This window comes from Dermacentor variabilis, chromosome 1, assembly GCF_050947875.1.
Source record: "Dermacentor variabilis isolate Ectoservices chromosome 1, ASM5094787v1, whole genome shotgun sequence".
NCBI lineage: Eukaryota > Metazoa > Arthropoda > Arachnida > Ixodida > Ixodidae > Dermacentor > Dermacentor variabilis.
In genome coordinates, this window is record NC_134568.1 from 249896008 (window position 1) to 249911824 (window position 15817).

The 15817-nt window shown below is 44.0% G+C and overlaps 2 protein-coding genes across 3 annotated transcripts in view; both read right to left on the minus strand.

Moving 5' to 3' along the window:
* LOC142560734 (malonate--CoA ligase ACSF3, mitochondrial-like) overlaps positions 1–8978 on the minus strand; it is a 28650-nt gene extending 19672 nt beyond the window's left edge. Inside the window, exons 1-3 of one of the 2 annotated variants that reach the window (XM_075673033.1) lie at positions 8105–8978; positions 7783–8052; positions 152–342 (exon numbers count right to left, since the gene is read on the minus strand). In XM_075673033.1, the coding sequence (XP_075529148.1) occupies positions 152–342; positions 7783–8052; positions 8105–8620 (977 nt within the window). In that variant the 5' untranslated portion in view covers positions 8621–8978. The remainder of the gene's footprint in view (positions 1–151; positions 343–7782; positions 8053–8104) is intronic. The other variant, XM_075673041.1, reaches the window with a different exon arrangement.
* A 343-nt stretch (positions 8979–9321) lies between these two features.
* On the minus strand, positions 9322–12113 carry aln (divergent protein kinase domain 1C). Its single transcript, XM_075673068.1, has 3 exons — positions 11787–12113; positions 10922–11725; positions 9322–10556 (listed from the first exon to the last, which is right to left on the minus strand). Exons 1-3 carry the CDS (start codon positions 11940–11942, stop codon positions 10353–10355), a joined length of 1164 nt encoding a protein of 387 aa, XP_075529183.1. The 5' UTR covers positions 11943–12113; the 3' UTR covers positions 9322–10352.
* Positions 12114–15817: the final 3704 nt, after the last annotated feature.

Here is a 15817-nt window from a genome sequence, read left to right on the forward strand (position 1 = left end):
GTCATATCAAGCCAAGAGAAAATAGAAAATCAAATGAGGCACAAAGAAAGCAGCGCAGGCTTAACCAATAATTAGTATTCGAGGAGCCTCAATGCTAGGATTGCAAATAAATTAACATGAAATAAATGCCATAGCAAACAATGGTTTGTACCTGATTTTTTGTGTGCAAGCTGCACGGATGAATTCTTTGCTTCTGGAGAAGGGAGCACTGCTTGAAAACATTTTGTCGTAATGTTGTACAAGCTTTGCATAGATTGTTGGGACTGCCATATAAACATTGATTCGAGGCCCTTTTGTTGGAGGTTCAATGAGATAGTTCCATACCTGTAAAACAGTTGCTATCTGCAGAATGAATGTTGCTCTGCAGCTCCAGCATTTAAAGACACTCATTTCACACCATACATCCAAGGTCTACATAATAATATTAAATAGCTTCTACATTGCAAAGCAGCCCATGTTATGAATGCTACTATAGTGGAGGGCTCCAGGTTAATTTTGACAACCTAGTGTACAGTATGTGTAAAGAAACCTTGGCACATAAATTCTTGCGTTCAACCCTAAGCAATCGTGGATATTCACTAGATGGCCAATGGAAATTCGAGGGGCGTTTACTATTAGACAAAAGGTAGCAGTTTTACAGATTTGTCAAACATCCAAAAGTGGGTACTCAGTTTCAGAAAAAATGCGACCATCATCCCAATTTACTTTTCATCTATACCCCACAAAATATAGATTTCATGCAGTTTCCACTGACACGGGCTAGTTAAATTCAGTCACATGCATGCACACATTTCTGAACCAACACACTCTGCTTCCCTTTGCAAGCATGTATATGCCAGTGCTGGACCACATGTTGGTGCTGGAGTCCAAAAAGAAGGGGTGAAGTTCTACAAGTGAATTTTGCCAGTTGTAAAAAAAACACATATAATGCATGGCATTGATCCAATCAGACTACAAGTATCTCTTGAGAACTCGTTTTAATGTTGCTGTTTATTAGCTATTCAGCTCCATGTTAATGCATATCCTTGTGGTGTCCACACTGATGTTGTCCACTCAGATGTTCGATAAGAAATAAAATATGTGGAAACAGTTTACACTGAAGTGTGCAACTAATATTCCACCCATGATTTTGTATTTGCAAGTCACGAGAAAACAACATTAATCGGTACAATTTATATTCATTTTCACTTAAATGCATAACAGCTACTTATGACTGTGCCTTGTATACCTGTCAGAAACCCTACATAGACATCCATTAATGGATGTTCTTTGCATCACCATTACAGATATTCCTGCGACAAGGCGTTAGCATTTTAAGTGAATGTTACGCAGATATCTGTGGTTAGCTGGGACCACTATCCAATTACAGTTGTGGTGGCAAGGAACCAAGCCTATGACTTGTACTTAGTAGAGTGAGCCAGTGGGGCAGCATTCTGTTGTGCAATTCAATTTCTGTTTAATGCAATAAACAAAAATGAGATCTATATGCCTGTTATTCATGGAGAGAATAAGAAGAAACCAAAACTTTCTCACAATATTTGGCAAATGCCACATGATCTTGGGTTGCAGCGCGAAGGGACACGGGCAGACTAGAAGCAGACAGGATGAGTGCTAACTCTCAACTAAAATTTTATTGAAACGAAGAACATATATATAGGTGATTGCAAAAAACAGCAGCATAAGAACATGACAAGGTATAAAGACATCAGTTAAACGTATCAGCAGGTAGGGAAGTAAAAAAAAAAAAAAAAAAAAAGGAAACAACACAAAGACACTACTTCAGATTAACACACGTATTGTGAAGATACTGAAATTCGCATTCTAACGGAGACAAAGATGCATGGCTAACGCAAGTTTCTCCTATTCTTTTAATGTAGAATGCCTCAATTATTTCCCATGTGGTTTGGCATTTGTGTCTTGAAAGAATTTTTTGTGTCTTCAAACAAAGGTTTACAACCTGACATGTTTAGACATGGGTCCCCTTTTGTGCCTTGTAACACTGGTATAACAGAACTGCTTGTTGGCCTAGTTGGTGCTTGCTAAAAGATGTTTTTTGCCGTAATTGAACACACACAATGCCAACACACACGCCCGTGTTGTCTTTATGTGTCTTCCTTTTGTGAGTGTTCAACTGCGGCAAAAGACATGTCTTTTAACACTGGTATAGTTTATCAGATTCCACTCATGTGCGGAAAAACTTACATTGGACAGAGTGGCAGGTGCATTGATATTAGACTAAAAGAACACAAACATTCACTTAACAAATCTAATGCTTCACATCTAGTGTCACATTGTTTCAATTGCGGTTGTAAACCTTTGTTTGAAGACAAAAATTCTTTAAAGACACAAATGCCAAACCACACAGGAAATAATCGAGGCATTCCACATCAAAAGGTTAGGAGAGACTTGTGTTAGCCATGCATCTTTGTCTCTGTTAGAATGCGAATTTCAGTATTTTCACAACACTTGTGTTAATCTGAATAGTGTCTTTTTGTTGTTTCCTTTTTTTTTTTACTTCCCTACCTCCTGATATGTTTAACTGATGCCTTTATACTTTGTCATGTTCTTATGCTGCTGTTTTTTGCAATCACATATATATATATATGTTCTTCGTTTCAATAAAATTTTAGTTGAGTTAGCGCTTGTCCTGTCTGCTTCTAGTCTGTGTCCATGTCCCTTCGCGCTGCAACCCAAAATCATGTTACCGCACCAACTCGCCCAACTTTCTATCCTTTGCAAATGCCCCATACTGTGCTATCTGTTGCTTTGTTGCTGGCCAAGAATGCAAAATTAGTAGCAGCAGATGAGATAAACATAGCCAATGTACAACAGTGTGCAAGTGAGGAGTTAATGCCATAACATGGGGCCACAGTTTATAGTAATCCATGCAATCCATTTCATTTTTCCCCCTTCATTGACTTGGACAATGCTGTACCATTGTTGTTACCAGGATTGGCCACTCAGTGCAACAGTCAATATGAAAAAAATTGAAAATGAAATGGATCATTGCAAAATATGGCCTCAGGACTATATTTTATGTCAGTTTATGAAGTCGGGGAAGTATTTACTGACACCTATTGATTTTAGACTCCAACACAGGAAAGTTTACATAATGTCTAGGATATAAAGCCCTCACAAGGAATAGCCTTAACACACACACACACACACACACACACACACACACACACACACACACACACACACACACACACACACACACACACACACACACACACACACACACACACACACACACACACACACACACACACACACACACACACACACACAAATTTCAATATTGAGTCATTTTTTACTGATCGAAACAGCAAAATTGCAGTGAATGCAATATATGATCTTCACTGACAGGCTTTAAGGTTTCAAAGCTACACATTGTCTAAAAGGAAACTCATAGGGCTGCTGATTAACTTTGACCATTTACTGCTCATTCACAGTTATTGAAATTTCAGTATGTGCTTGTGAATATGCAACTACCGGGACCGGAATCGAAATTACAACCTTGTGCTTGGCAGCAGACCGTGCCAGCTGCCGACCCACCAGAGACATTGCAAAATACATTAATGTTACATCATAACAGACTTTAGCATTCTTTTAAGATACATGTCACCATAATAAAATACAGAGGAAGGCAACTAGCAACTAGTCATTCAGTCTTTGTTGAAAATTCCCAGGCTTGCAACTAAGGCTGGGCCTGCACTGTACCAGATTTACAGAGCTCCATCCAGTAAAGATAGCTCACTGTCACCCTTCACAATGTTCGAAATGCCAGGAGTGCCACAAGGGTCTTAGAACAGGGACCAGCAGTAGCTCTAGGGCTACATTTTCTAATGATACATTTTCTATTCTTTTCATCCCTTGTCATTAGCTCAAGCATGGCTCAGATGTAGTCATTTCTGGAACTAACTACAAATTGCAACATGCAAGAAGTACGTAAAATGAAATGGAACTTTACAAAATATGGGTCGTGGTCAGAAGCACATTTTATGCTCCATACTCAGCACAATTCAGCACAATATCTTAACCCACGCATATAAGGAGAGGAGGCATATATGAGGGCACTTTCCTAGGGTTGCCAACTGTCCCGACTTTAGCGGTACAGTCCGAACTTTGATGTAAATGTCCGGAGTCCCGACTTCACCCATTTGGGGGATGGCCAAATGTCCAGGCTTTTTCTTTTTCTGCTGAATAACATTCAACAAATTATATTTCCTGTTATTATAAATTTGGTTGCACATGTAAATTAGTTTTTTTTCTTCTGTTTTCATTGTCAAAATATAAAGGAGGTTCCATTTTTGTCTAGGTTTTAGTTCCGTTGTAGGCACTTGTTCATTCACAGTACCTTTACATGTGCTGGTAGCCATGCTAGTCAGGCAACTAGTGTGCCTTGTTTAAAATCACGACATGGTAGGAATAACAAAATTATGAAACTATTTAGCACATACAGACTGGCGCCTCGCTGCCACCTCCCCCCCTCCCGACTTTGCACACTCGAGGGTTGCCACCCCCCCCTCACTAGCAATAGATGCACCTGCCAATTTGTTTTCTTCTTCTGAAAGTCCCCTAGGTGCCTCTCCCAGCGCTGTTTTCTTCTGCAGTTACTTGCACTCCTGGACATACTAGTGAAACATCACTAAGGGCCAATGTGCCAGTTGCAATAATGGATTAGATCTTGCAAATCAGGGACCCCAATTAGCCGGATGTATACATATAAAAATTTGCAGTACACCAAAGATGTAGCTAGAAGGATGGAAGGCTGGCGGCAACTACTTATGGTGCTGTATTCGAACTAGCATATTTACTTGAAGATAGGTCGTACATGAATATATGCCGACCCCTTATATTGAACTCGACAAGAAATAAAGTTATAATTATTATAATTATCACTGTGAATTATTAGATGAATTATTTAGTATTATTTAGAACTATAATTTGAATATAGGTCGACCCACATCTTTTTAGCACGGAAAACTTGAATATGACACACCTTTATATACCGTAAGCTCAGCTACTAAATCTTGCTTGTCGATGCCACAAGATGCATCTTCATCGGAACTTCCAGAGAAGTCGTTCCAGTCAGATGCCTCGCACATGTCCTCGGCACCCCAACCGAGATCATCCTCAGACTCGTCATGTGCATTGGATATGCATCATTTCTTAAAGCCAGTACAGATAATCTCCAGAGTGGCTTTATGGCAGGCGCGATGGAAGAACTCTGCTAGTTCAGTACTTTTGCTAGCTTTGTTCATGAATATAGGTCGTCATACTTTGGTCACGAATATAGGTCAATAGCTCATTTTGGGTAACATTTCCAGGGAAAAAAGAAAGGCCAAGTAGACCTATATTCAAATATGGTACAGTGCATTACAAACTTTCTTGCGTTACACAAATCATTTTATCAAAAAGCAGAAAAAATGTGTTTATAAAGGTTATGCCAGTGCCAGCACTTTGATGTCAACAGATAAGTGATACATGATCACTCATGCAATAACAGCTTGGCATACTTTGGCTGAACATAGCATCACAAAACACCACCACAAGTCATGTAGGGAGGAAACCTTAGGCCGGCCCGATTGCTTCGGAGAAAGTGTGGCCAAAGTATGACATCTTTTTAAAAAAGGAGTGCTAGAACTGGTAGTCACGCTGCTATAGCAGCCACGTTGCTACAGCAACCATGCTTCAGTTGCATAGTTGTGTAGGGCAGGCAAACGCAAGCTGCATTGGCTGTTGTGTGGCCAGTGGCACATCAGTGCTTGCGCTGCAATGGAGCTGGCCAAGCATTGGATCTACATGCAAATTTGCAATGTGCAGAATATTTGCTTTGATGCCACATCCTGCAATGACAGCAGCAAAAGTTCAACCTCTTTAGCAAAGTGCACCAGGACGGTGGAGGCAAGGCAAGCTGGTGGATCCCCAACAAAAGGCGCGACAGGAAGGGTAGGAAGAAGAGAGGGAAGGCGGCAGAGTTCTGACATTCAGCTTCAAAAAAGTGATGACAAGGCCTCTCATGCTTGATTTCCTTCACCCACGTTACCAGTACTGCTGTTCTCAGCTCGGCTATATCACTGGTATTCCATAACAGTAACATGTATACACCTGAACAAATAATGGCAGATTCCTCCAGACTGAGTGTGCATATATGACACCTTTTTTTTAACAGATTTTACAAATCAGCTGGCTTCATCTACAGGTGTGCATTTACAACCTACAGCCATGTGCTAACCATAAGGTGCTGCAACTGCTTCAGTCTCACGCAAGGATCATTGACACCAGTTTCTTAGGCTTTGACAGAAATGAGACACCTGTCAAGAAAATGTGCATGCATATTTTGTTCCCATGAATTCAGCACGCCAGGCTTTGCCTAGCCCATGGCCAAGCAAAAATGCACGAAAGCTTGTATACACTCTATGAATGTCTAAGCTCACACAAAGTTGTGCTTTTGGCAGCCTCAACAACAAAAAAACAAGAGGAGGTGAAGCTTCCACCAGCACATAAAACTTCCGTGCAGAATCCCTATTGGTTCCACACATGCATAATGTCTTCTTTTCAATGAAATCATTACTAGCAGAGCTGTGCTCTCTTTTATTGTAATTTCATTACAGAAAGTTAATGCTTTACTATTAAAAAAAATGTGGATCTGTGCATACTCTTCTTAAGCGTACATGAGGATCAGTGTCAGCCGAGTGAAACCCTGAATGCCTGCAAATGTTTCTAAGCGAAATCTTTAGCCGATGTTAGATTCTTCACAGCTGCAGAAATTTACACAAAGACCGCTAGAAATTCTGAGGTGGTTCTACGATGGATGGTGCAGTGCTGAGCCACTCAACCATCAATGAATCCTTGTTTTTCTAAGCAAAGCGTTGCTTTGCGATGTCTATTTTCCTGCCTGTGTAAATTACAAGTATGCTTGACATGTTGAGGCACTATTGAAGGCTAGGCACTATCGAAGGCTATGTCCACACAAGTGTGCTTGCCCACGCTTAGAAAGTTCCTAGCAAGTTTCAATTACAGGTTCCAGGATTCCACCAACACATTTTAAGGGACTCGACAGTATCTACAGAAGCTCCACTTACTATTTTGAAAGTTTCAACCTGCTAACTTTATTTGAATCCCTGTGCAGATTCTTTAAAAACCAAAAACCATCCCTGCACAAACTAAAGATGGAGAACGCAGCCGGGATAACATAAAACTATTGCAATGTTTTTATTCCAAATCTGCCATTAGCAGAATACGTACTGAACAGCTCAGCTCATTCTGTAAAATACCCCCCCCCCTCTCTCTCTATATATATATATATAAATGGATAGCACAGACGGAACGTGAGACACAATGGTGCACACCACTGCATCTGTCCCCCTTCTCTGTGCTGTTCCGTCTCATGTTGACAATGCTCCACGAGGCAAGCTTTATACCAGAGCAGCGGCATGTGTTCATTGGTGCACCTGTAGTGAGGCCTTCTCCGAGTTCACACTGCAGCACGCTCAGCCCACACAAGGGTGCAGTGTAAACAACGTAATTTTAAAGAAATGCATAACTGACCGCTGCGATGCCAAGAAGCCCTGGGATTTCTGAAATTTGAGCTTGGTGGCTCGTGTTTTATAGCGCGATACACACTGATCAATAGCAATGGTGCCAAAACAGTACTGTTACGTCTTCCTAAAGTCGAAAGTCATTCATGTGCTCAAATTCCTTTTTTTTTTTAATACCATATACATGTTACTAGTTGACGGTACGAACTTTCAGAACTAACAAGTGTCAACTTACTTCAGCTGCTTCAAACTTCGGCAGCATAACACAAGTGCTTCCAGCATACAGGGGAGCCACCAGAGCATTCACTATGCCATGTGTGTGATGCAGGGGCAATGTGTGGAGTACAGCGTCCGACGAGCTGAATTCCCATGCACTGATTATGGCCGAAGCTTGAACAAACAGGTTGTTGTGGGTTGTGACGACACCCTTGGGTGGTCCTGTAGTGCCACTTGTGTACAGTATTTGGGCATCCTTGTGCTTTAGTCGCTTCCACTCCTCTGTTTTCTGCAAATAGATTTAGGTAGCAGCGCAACACAAAGGTCTAAACCATACCTACCTGTTTCGATGCTGTGTACGTTCCCTTGTTCAGCTCTTCGTCAAGGACTACCAAGGGTAAATCTAATTCTTTTGCTATGGGCTGCAAACGGTCGGCATATGCTTTTGTGCTCACGAGGAGCGCGCTTTGAGAATCTTTTATGTAATATTCTAGAACCGAACGCGGATGATTCCAGTAAAGCGGTACGGCGACATGACCCCCTAGCCAGCATGCCCACTGAGCAATAACGTAAGACACTGCATTGGGGCACAGAAATGATATCCGCTCTTTCGCGGAGCCTTTTAGGACGTCGTCAAAGTGCGCCTGCAGAGTACTACTACTAGCCAAAAGGTTTGAATAAGTATACGTCCCTTCGACATCCACTAGTGCTAATCTATCTTGATAACAGGCAGCCTTATTAAATATGGACTCGAAAGGTGGTGGGAAACTATGAAGTAACCGCCGGGGCAATCGCACGCACTGCAGTACGGCAGCTGGGACGTTTCCTATTATTCTCGTCATCGCAGGAAAATACATATCGCAAGGTTCCTCAATTATCGTCGCTGCGTGTCACACTACATGTATAAAGTGCGCTCTAGCATCTATGAAATGAACGAGTGCATAAAATACTCAGCACAACCGCACAACGCGGCACACTTTTCGTTGAGCCGGCAAAGAGACTTTCGGGCAGTACAGGTACAGCATGGCACAACGCCATGTCTAACCGTACGGAATATCACCTTCCGCGGGCAGTTTCGTAAACATCCGATCTTGTACGAATCGCTACTTAAGATTGATAGCCTCCTGTGTTAAAGCATCAACTATTATCACTCGCTACTACGATGGAGGCTTAACTTTACCACTGACTTATCTCAATATACACAGGCACTTTTCTCTGCATCGCCCCCCCCCCCCCCCACCCCGCCTCTGCAGGTAGAACCGAAACTTTCAGTGTGAATTCGGCGTGCTTTGCAGTTTTTACAATGAAGTGTATTTCATCAAACGATGCTTGCTTGGCGGATAGATGGTAAATTTAGTACAAACCTTACGACAGGCTTCGCAACTGCTCTTCTGTAGAGTTGCACGTAATACTGTTGGGCTCAAGAAATTTTTTTCAGATTTTCGTTTTTCACATTCTATGTAACGTTGCGCCCTCACATATGTTTGCTAAATTATCAACATACACCACTGATGGAAGTGCACAGTGGTTTCCTAAATCCCCGAAGCACAGACTACTCGGTAGTAAAAAAGTTTTATTAACACGGACCTCGATGGAATGTGACCAAGCTTTCATGATATTGTACTTTTGCTATGACTTCATTACAGAGTGATAAAAGAAAAAGCCCATCGTCAACATTTGTTCAACCAAAAATGAGTAGGCAGTAACGAAACTAAGACAACTTGCTGACTAGTAAGCTCTAACAGCCCATTTTCTCACAAAATGAAGTATTTGACCACAAATGCAATATCCACGAGTAAAGGTTGTTCAGAAAACAAGTCAAAACAAGACATTACATAACAGGCTACAAATTGGTTACAGGTAGCTGAGTTGACAAGGTTCTTCAGCACTGTTAAAACAACAAAAATCTTTGATTCAAGGAGATCTACGTCATTGCAGTATAATTCTATAGGAAAGTACATGCACCAGGACACAAAACAACTCGGTGAACAGCAATTTAGTAAACAATGCAAATTTTTGTCTATCAATGCATCCACTTTAACTGGTTGCCATGCCTCTTTCCTGCCATTAGCAACACTTCCATGGAACCCATATGTTAAGATGCACATGCATTACAGTTGTGAAAGCAATTAGCACAACAAATAAAAATGGTCTTTTTTTACCTGGAGCAGGCCACAGTGAAAATACCACATGAAGGGAGGAAGAGAGAGAGTTTTTAAAAATGGATTCCACAAATTCAGCATTACTGAGCACTTGCCACAGCAGCAAAGTGACTATGGCATTCAGCTGCTGAGCACAACGTTGGAGGTTCGATCCTTCGCTGAATCTTGATGGGTGTGCAATGTGAAAACATTTGTAAACGAAGTGTTGGGTGCAGAATAAAGAGTGCCAGGAGGGCAAAATTATTCCGCAGCTGCTCACTATGGTGTCCCTCATAGCCAAGTAATGGTTCTGAGACGTCATGCCCGTCTGCAATCATTATAAAGTACGGCTAAGTAAACCTTCACAATAAAATGAAGTTCACCGAGTTGACCACACTGCTTCATTCTGTGTTAAGCCAACTTGAGCAATTCACACCTTATGAAGCACTCAGAGCACCAAAACAGAATGTAGTAGCTCCACAAATTTTTCTTTGATCACTCTACTACGGTTTCTTGGCAGCGGTGTTCTAGAAGTTCCACCACATTCATTTAACAACGCATATAGTTCTGCAGCAATGCCTGAGGGTGGGCTTCTAAGGAGGCCTGTATACCGACCGAAGAGATTTCCCAAAAAGATGTTCTTGCAAATTCGCTGCAAAGAAGAATTGAATACATGGTAAAAAACCACATATATGCAAGAGGCCACAAAAAAAAAAAAAATGCAGGCAGACCATACAATTGATTGAAAATATACCAAGCATGAATTTACAACATTTTTTGCCTTCAAATCATAAAATCTATATGGTGTACGGGCGCAGGCAAGTTATGGCATTGTGTCCTTAACCAAAGCCAATTGATTCATCTATAATTAAGTGTTAACATGACACAAACAGCCACATGCATGCCTTGCACAATAAGCCATCCACCACTCAACTATAGCAGTGCCATGTTTTCGTGCGGTGTCAACTAACAAATCTCAATAAATAAATAAATACATGATATTAAATACATATTCACCTGCAGGTTGTTATTGAGCACAGCAGGGTCACACTGGCCCTGTGCATTACAGCGACCAGCACAATCGAAGAAATCACAGTCTCTGTCAACTTCACAGTGTCCTGAACTGGCAATGTTTGCTTGCACGGTCGAATGCAGTCCGAAAGCATCTAAGTCGAGCATCTTAACGAGACCTTTCGCGTCGACACCAAAATGGCTGGACTTCATATCGCACTGATGAATTTCTTCTCCCATCGCGTTCTCCAGCACATCCACGGTCTTCAATATACGTAGCGCTATCATGGCACGATCCTTAAAGCCGAAACCAGAGATATCACTACGCTCCGGTGACAAACGCGTTTCCAACGATGACAAGAACTCCACAGCATACGCATGACCACATGTTCCAAATATTTTTGGGACCACACCAAGGCCCTGAAGCGCCAAATTAAACAGGTATTCTGTTTGCTGGAGCAGCGCGTACACACTGTTCATTTCAGCAATGCTAAATTGTTTGCCGTAGAATGACTCGACCCACGTGAAGTTGCGCCTAAAAATATAGTTGATTTGCGCGTTTACCATACGGATGAAAGTGTCATTGTCTGGATAGTGACTGTTCCTGCTTCCATCCTTCCAGTAGACAGGTTCCAAAGCTGTAATCAGCCGTTTCTTCGCTTTTACAACAATAGGCTCGAAGTTCCATAGTGCAGTGAAGACAATGTCTTTGCCGATGTGCCGAGTCTGACACTGGATCTTCGATATCTCTCCCGAACAGAACTGGGCGCAAAGGTTGCCGGTTATTTTCCCTTTTCTGTAAGCATCGCACTGGAAAAGAAAAAGCAATAAGTTGGCTTACGTTTAAAAGTATGTCACATTGTGTACTTACGATATTGTCCAAGAAAGCTTCTATATCGGAGTTTGCGCATCCCGGAAAAGACAGCTGAACTAGAAAAATAAGCACTCCGACAAATATCAAGACGCCAAGTATTTTCGCAGTTTTTGTCGATCGCCGTGGTCTAAATATATACTGCAATGCCTTCATGAACAAAGCATGTTAGCGTGTAATTCGTCAGAACACGATAGAGTGTACTCTCATAGAATAAAGAACCAACTGTACTCTTTTGGCATAGCGGATTACCGTGCACAACGCGGAGAAAATCACCATAAATCGCCACTGCCGCCACCATCTGGAAACGAAGAACAATCACAAAAGTACGAAAATCCCACACGTTGATGATGATAGTTCCTTCCAGTGCCCTCGCTCGCTTCGGTCGGACGGCTAGCCAAAGTTAGCAGCTACAGCTCTGAGGCGCCAAGCTCGAACTTGCAACAACGTTTGTTTGACGTTCTAAAAGGCTCCGCTCTCCCAGGCATAAGAACCGGTGCTTGTAAGGATAACTGAAATGATACAACCATTAAAAGAAAAGGTGGTGAGACGAGCAGTAACGCGGATGAAGTTTCATTTGAATAAAAGTACTATTATTTCGTTTACTCGTTCTTCGCTACGATCGATCACTTTCTATCCCCGTGGCAATAGATCTAGATGCGTGGCAATATTCATGAAGAAGAGGATGTTCTTGATCGTGCACGCTGTAGTGCGCAATTTTGATGCACGCGGTTGCTTCTTTTAAAGCGAATAGCTTTCCTTGGCTCTTTCGCCCTTCTTCGTGGTCGCCAGCCGGAATTTTCCCGCTCAGGGGCCGAATCTTATAACGGTTCGGAAATGCTTCGCCGCTTACGTCATTAGATGTGCCACTCCCAAGCCAATGCCTCCTTTACTAGATGCCTGCCGCGTCGCTAGTCTTCCTATTGGAGCGGAGGTTCCCGTAGTTCAGGGTAGTCGCGGAGAGACGACGCTCGCAGCCGACCCACTTTCTGTTGCGGAGGAAGTGACGATTACTAGGCTGGCGCGCGCTCGACCAATGGCTTGACCAGAGACTGTGGGTCCTGTGCCTCCGGGATCGCATCAGACGCCGCTAAAATCTCGGAGGCATGGCTACGTGATTTAGGTTTGCAGCGGCCACCGCAGCTAGCGCTCGCAGCCGACCCGGGTTAACCCGGGTGGGGAAGAGTAAAGAGGAAAGGGGCAGGAACCAGCTTCTCGGCTCACGCGGCAGGCATCTAGTAAAGGAGGCATTGCCCAAGCCGCCGGTGGAAGAATGGGAGTACGCGACCAATAGATGAGAGGGTGCCACCTCTGAAGTGTACGTCGTTATATGACGAGCTAATCGAGGAATCGCAGAATGCTTCTGCTAGCGAAATGAATGTAAAATATAAATTAAATATTATACGCCAAGTTTTGAAGTATAAACTTGTGGTGTCGGGCGTTTACGCAATGCAGAAGTAATTTATTAATGTCATTCTTTTTCATTCTCAGCCCACAGGCGGTATCGTAAGCGTAAATGAGTTGGCCACGGAGTTGGCAGAGCGCAGGGCTATGTCGTCTGCTACCAGGAGCTCGCACGATGCACGCAACAGGAACGCACTACCAGCACTTCTCAAGTAGCTAACACGACAAAACCGTGAACTGGTTCTTAGGGACACCTTTACTAGCCGACTTTATCAATTTTCCTTCTTTTCTCGCCCTTCGTCATCGGCTCGGACATGACTCGCTCGCCGCCGCGCTGCCGCTATCCCTGCGATCTGCCCCACGGTGCGTCGCGTGATAGAAGCAGTGGAACTTGAATCGAACATTACGGTATACAGGCCCTGCGTTGCCTGCGCGAAGTCAAATCGAAGAGTGTGGTGCTGACGGTGCGCGCTGTGCCGTGAAATTGAGAAACAAAGTATGGCACTCCCGAACTAGAGAAAAAAGGGCAGCCAAATAAGAGAGCTCCACAATACCTTCCCGTCCTGACTGTATAGTTTTATCAGCCGAACGAAGGAAGCGCTGAACCAGCCTAGGTTGAACCCTTCTGAATGCTGAACGGCGATCTGCGAGCTATTTGCACTGGCGATAGCACTGGGAATTCGATCTCACCATGCAAATATCTCCTTGGCATTGACTTTGAAGCTGAAGTCACGGCAAAGCTGACCCAGCCCTTCAACCGGCCAATACAGTAATTGCGAGAGCAACTTTGTGGACAATGCCGGTAGCAGAGATCTAGGCAATTCCGATTAATGCTTCGCGTCCGACTGAGCTCTGGGAGCTGCAGGCCGGTGCCGATGAACCGCAGCGCGCAATATCCCTTCCTCTGCGTGGAATGGCCACTCGTACGCTTGCACCCGAGCCTCCTCCATTTGATAGCGTAGCCTGCAAAAGGTCTACTTAGAAAGCCAGAAAGGGCGGTGCAACTCATTATCCGTCACTTCTTCGAAAGCGTATCGCATTTCCAGCCGTGGTCGACACCGAAAGAGCAACGCCAAGCAGACGACGAAGGCAAGCAATAGCCTCCGAAGCAACCAACGCACGCGCGCGCGACGCCCGCACGTCTCCGGGGACGCGCGACCGGCGCGCGCGGCCAGGGTCACAAGCCAACAGCCAAGCCACAGCAACGGAACCCAAAGCGGACTACCCCATCTCCGGTTCCTACGACCGGTTCGCTTTGAAGATGATTGACAGATGCGTGACGTATTCGAAAATTGCGATACTGCCCCGCTGCCTCTGACGACCTGTGACGTAATCAAAATTTTGGCCAATCAGGTGAGGCCAAAGGAACGGTTCCCCAACCGAACCGTTATATGATTCGGCCCCAGGGCACATGCTTTCGCGCCACTATAGGGCGCGTTCGTCGCCGGGCGTCAACTAGCACTTTGAGACGCATGTGCTACCGGGCAAGAGTTTATGGCCTCTGAAGCAACACACACAGCGGCCATGGTTTAGATGCTATGGCAAGTTGTCGCGTTTCTGTGTCGCGACTGTGTCGCAGTTCGCAGTTGTCACAGAGTGTGTCGCGTTTCTCCGTGCAGGGGGAATAGATGACAATATTGTGGAGCCAAGTACAAATCGCCTGGGAAGGCCGGATATGCACAGAATTAGTGGAAATTCACCGAGGGCTGAAGTAAGGATGCCCTCTGTCTTCATTGTTGTTAACTCTATGTTAAGTAAATAGAAGGACGACTGGAAAATAGTGAACTATAGGCTTTGATTTATCTTCCACCCTTACGGGCAGAAGGTGCAACAGAGAGCCCGGAGCTGATGTATGCGGACGTGCTACTAGTGGACAATGCAGGGCATTTACAGATTTACTAATACGTGTGACAATGAGGAATTATGATCTTTAATGAAAATATTAATAATGACGTCGTATCAATTCAACAGCAAGTCATAACGACAGACAAGCAATATATAATATGCATGCCTAGGTGTATACATAAACGAAGGAAATACCTATATACTCAAACAAACATAAATATAGTCTGAGAATGAAGGAGAAGCGTAATGCATACGCGTAGGCCCTGGATGCACGTTTACAATTGCTAGTAGGTACAGTGGGGCGTAGCGTTCCTCACGACGCTCGACGTTTCTGCGCAGGCGCGAGTAAGAGCGGGTGCGAGAGAGAAAATCTGGGGGCCTTTGCTCCTTGAATATGTGATTCTGCCTAGGCACTACGGAGGCGGTTTCTTAGCGCATGTTGTATGCGTTTGTTCCCTAGACATGCCGGCATTGCGGAGTGCGGTCGAGTTTGTCCCGCCGCTGGTTGCCCGCGCGGTGAAACAGTGGGCACGGACGCCCCATTTGGTGATCGCTGTGTCTGAAGGGGCAGGTTCTGACTGGTGTTTTATAAGTCGCGGATCGCTTTCTTAGTCACGACGATAGATTGAATTCTTTACAAGCACTGCTTCAGGAGGGCACATGTAACCGGCAAACGGAGGCCTCAGGAGAGCGCCTGAGGTTGTAATAAAGCAGGCGGCGCAGGATCTCCGGGGCACCCAAGGGGTAGCGGAGGGATCAAAGCTGGAAGCAGCCCCAACCCA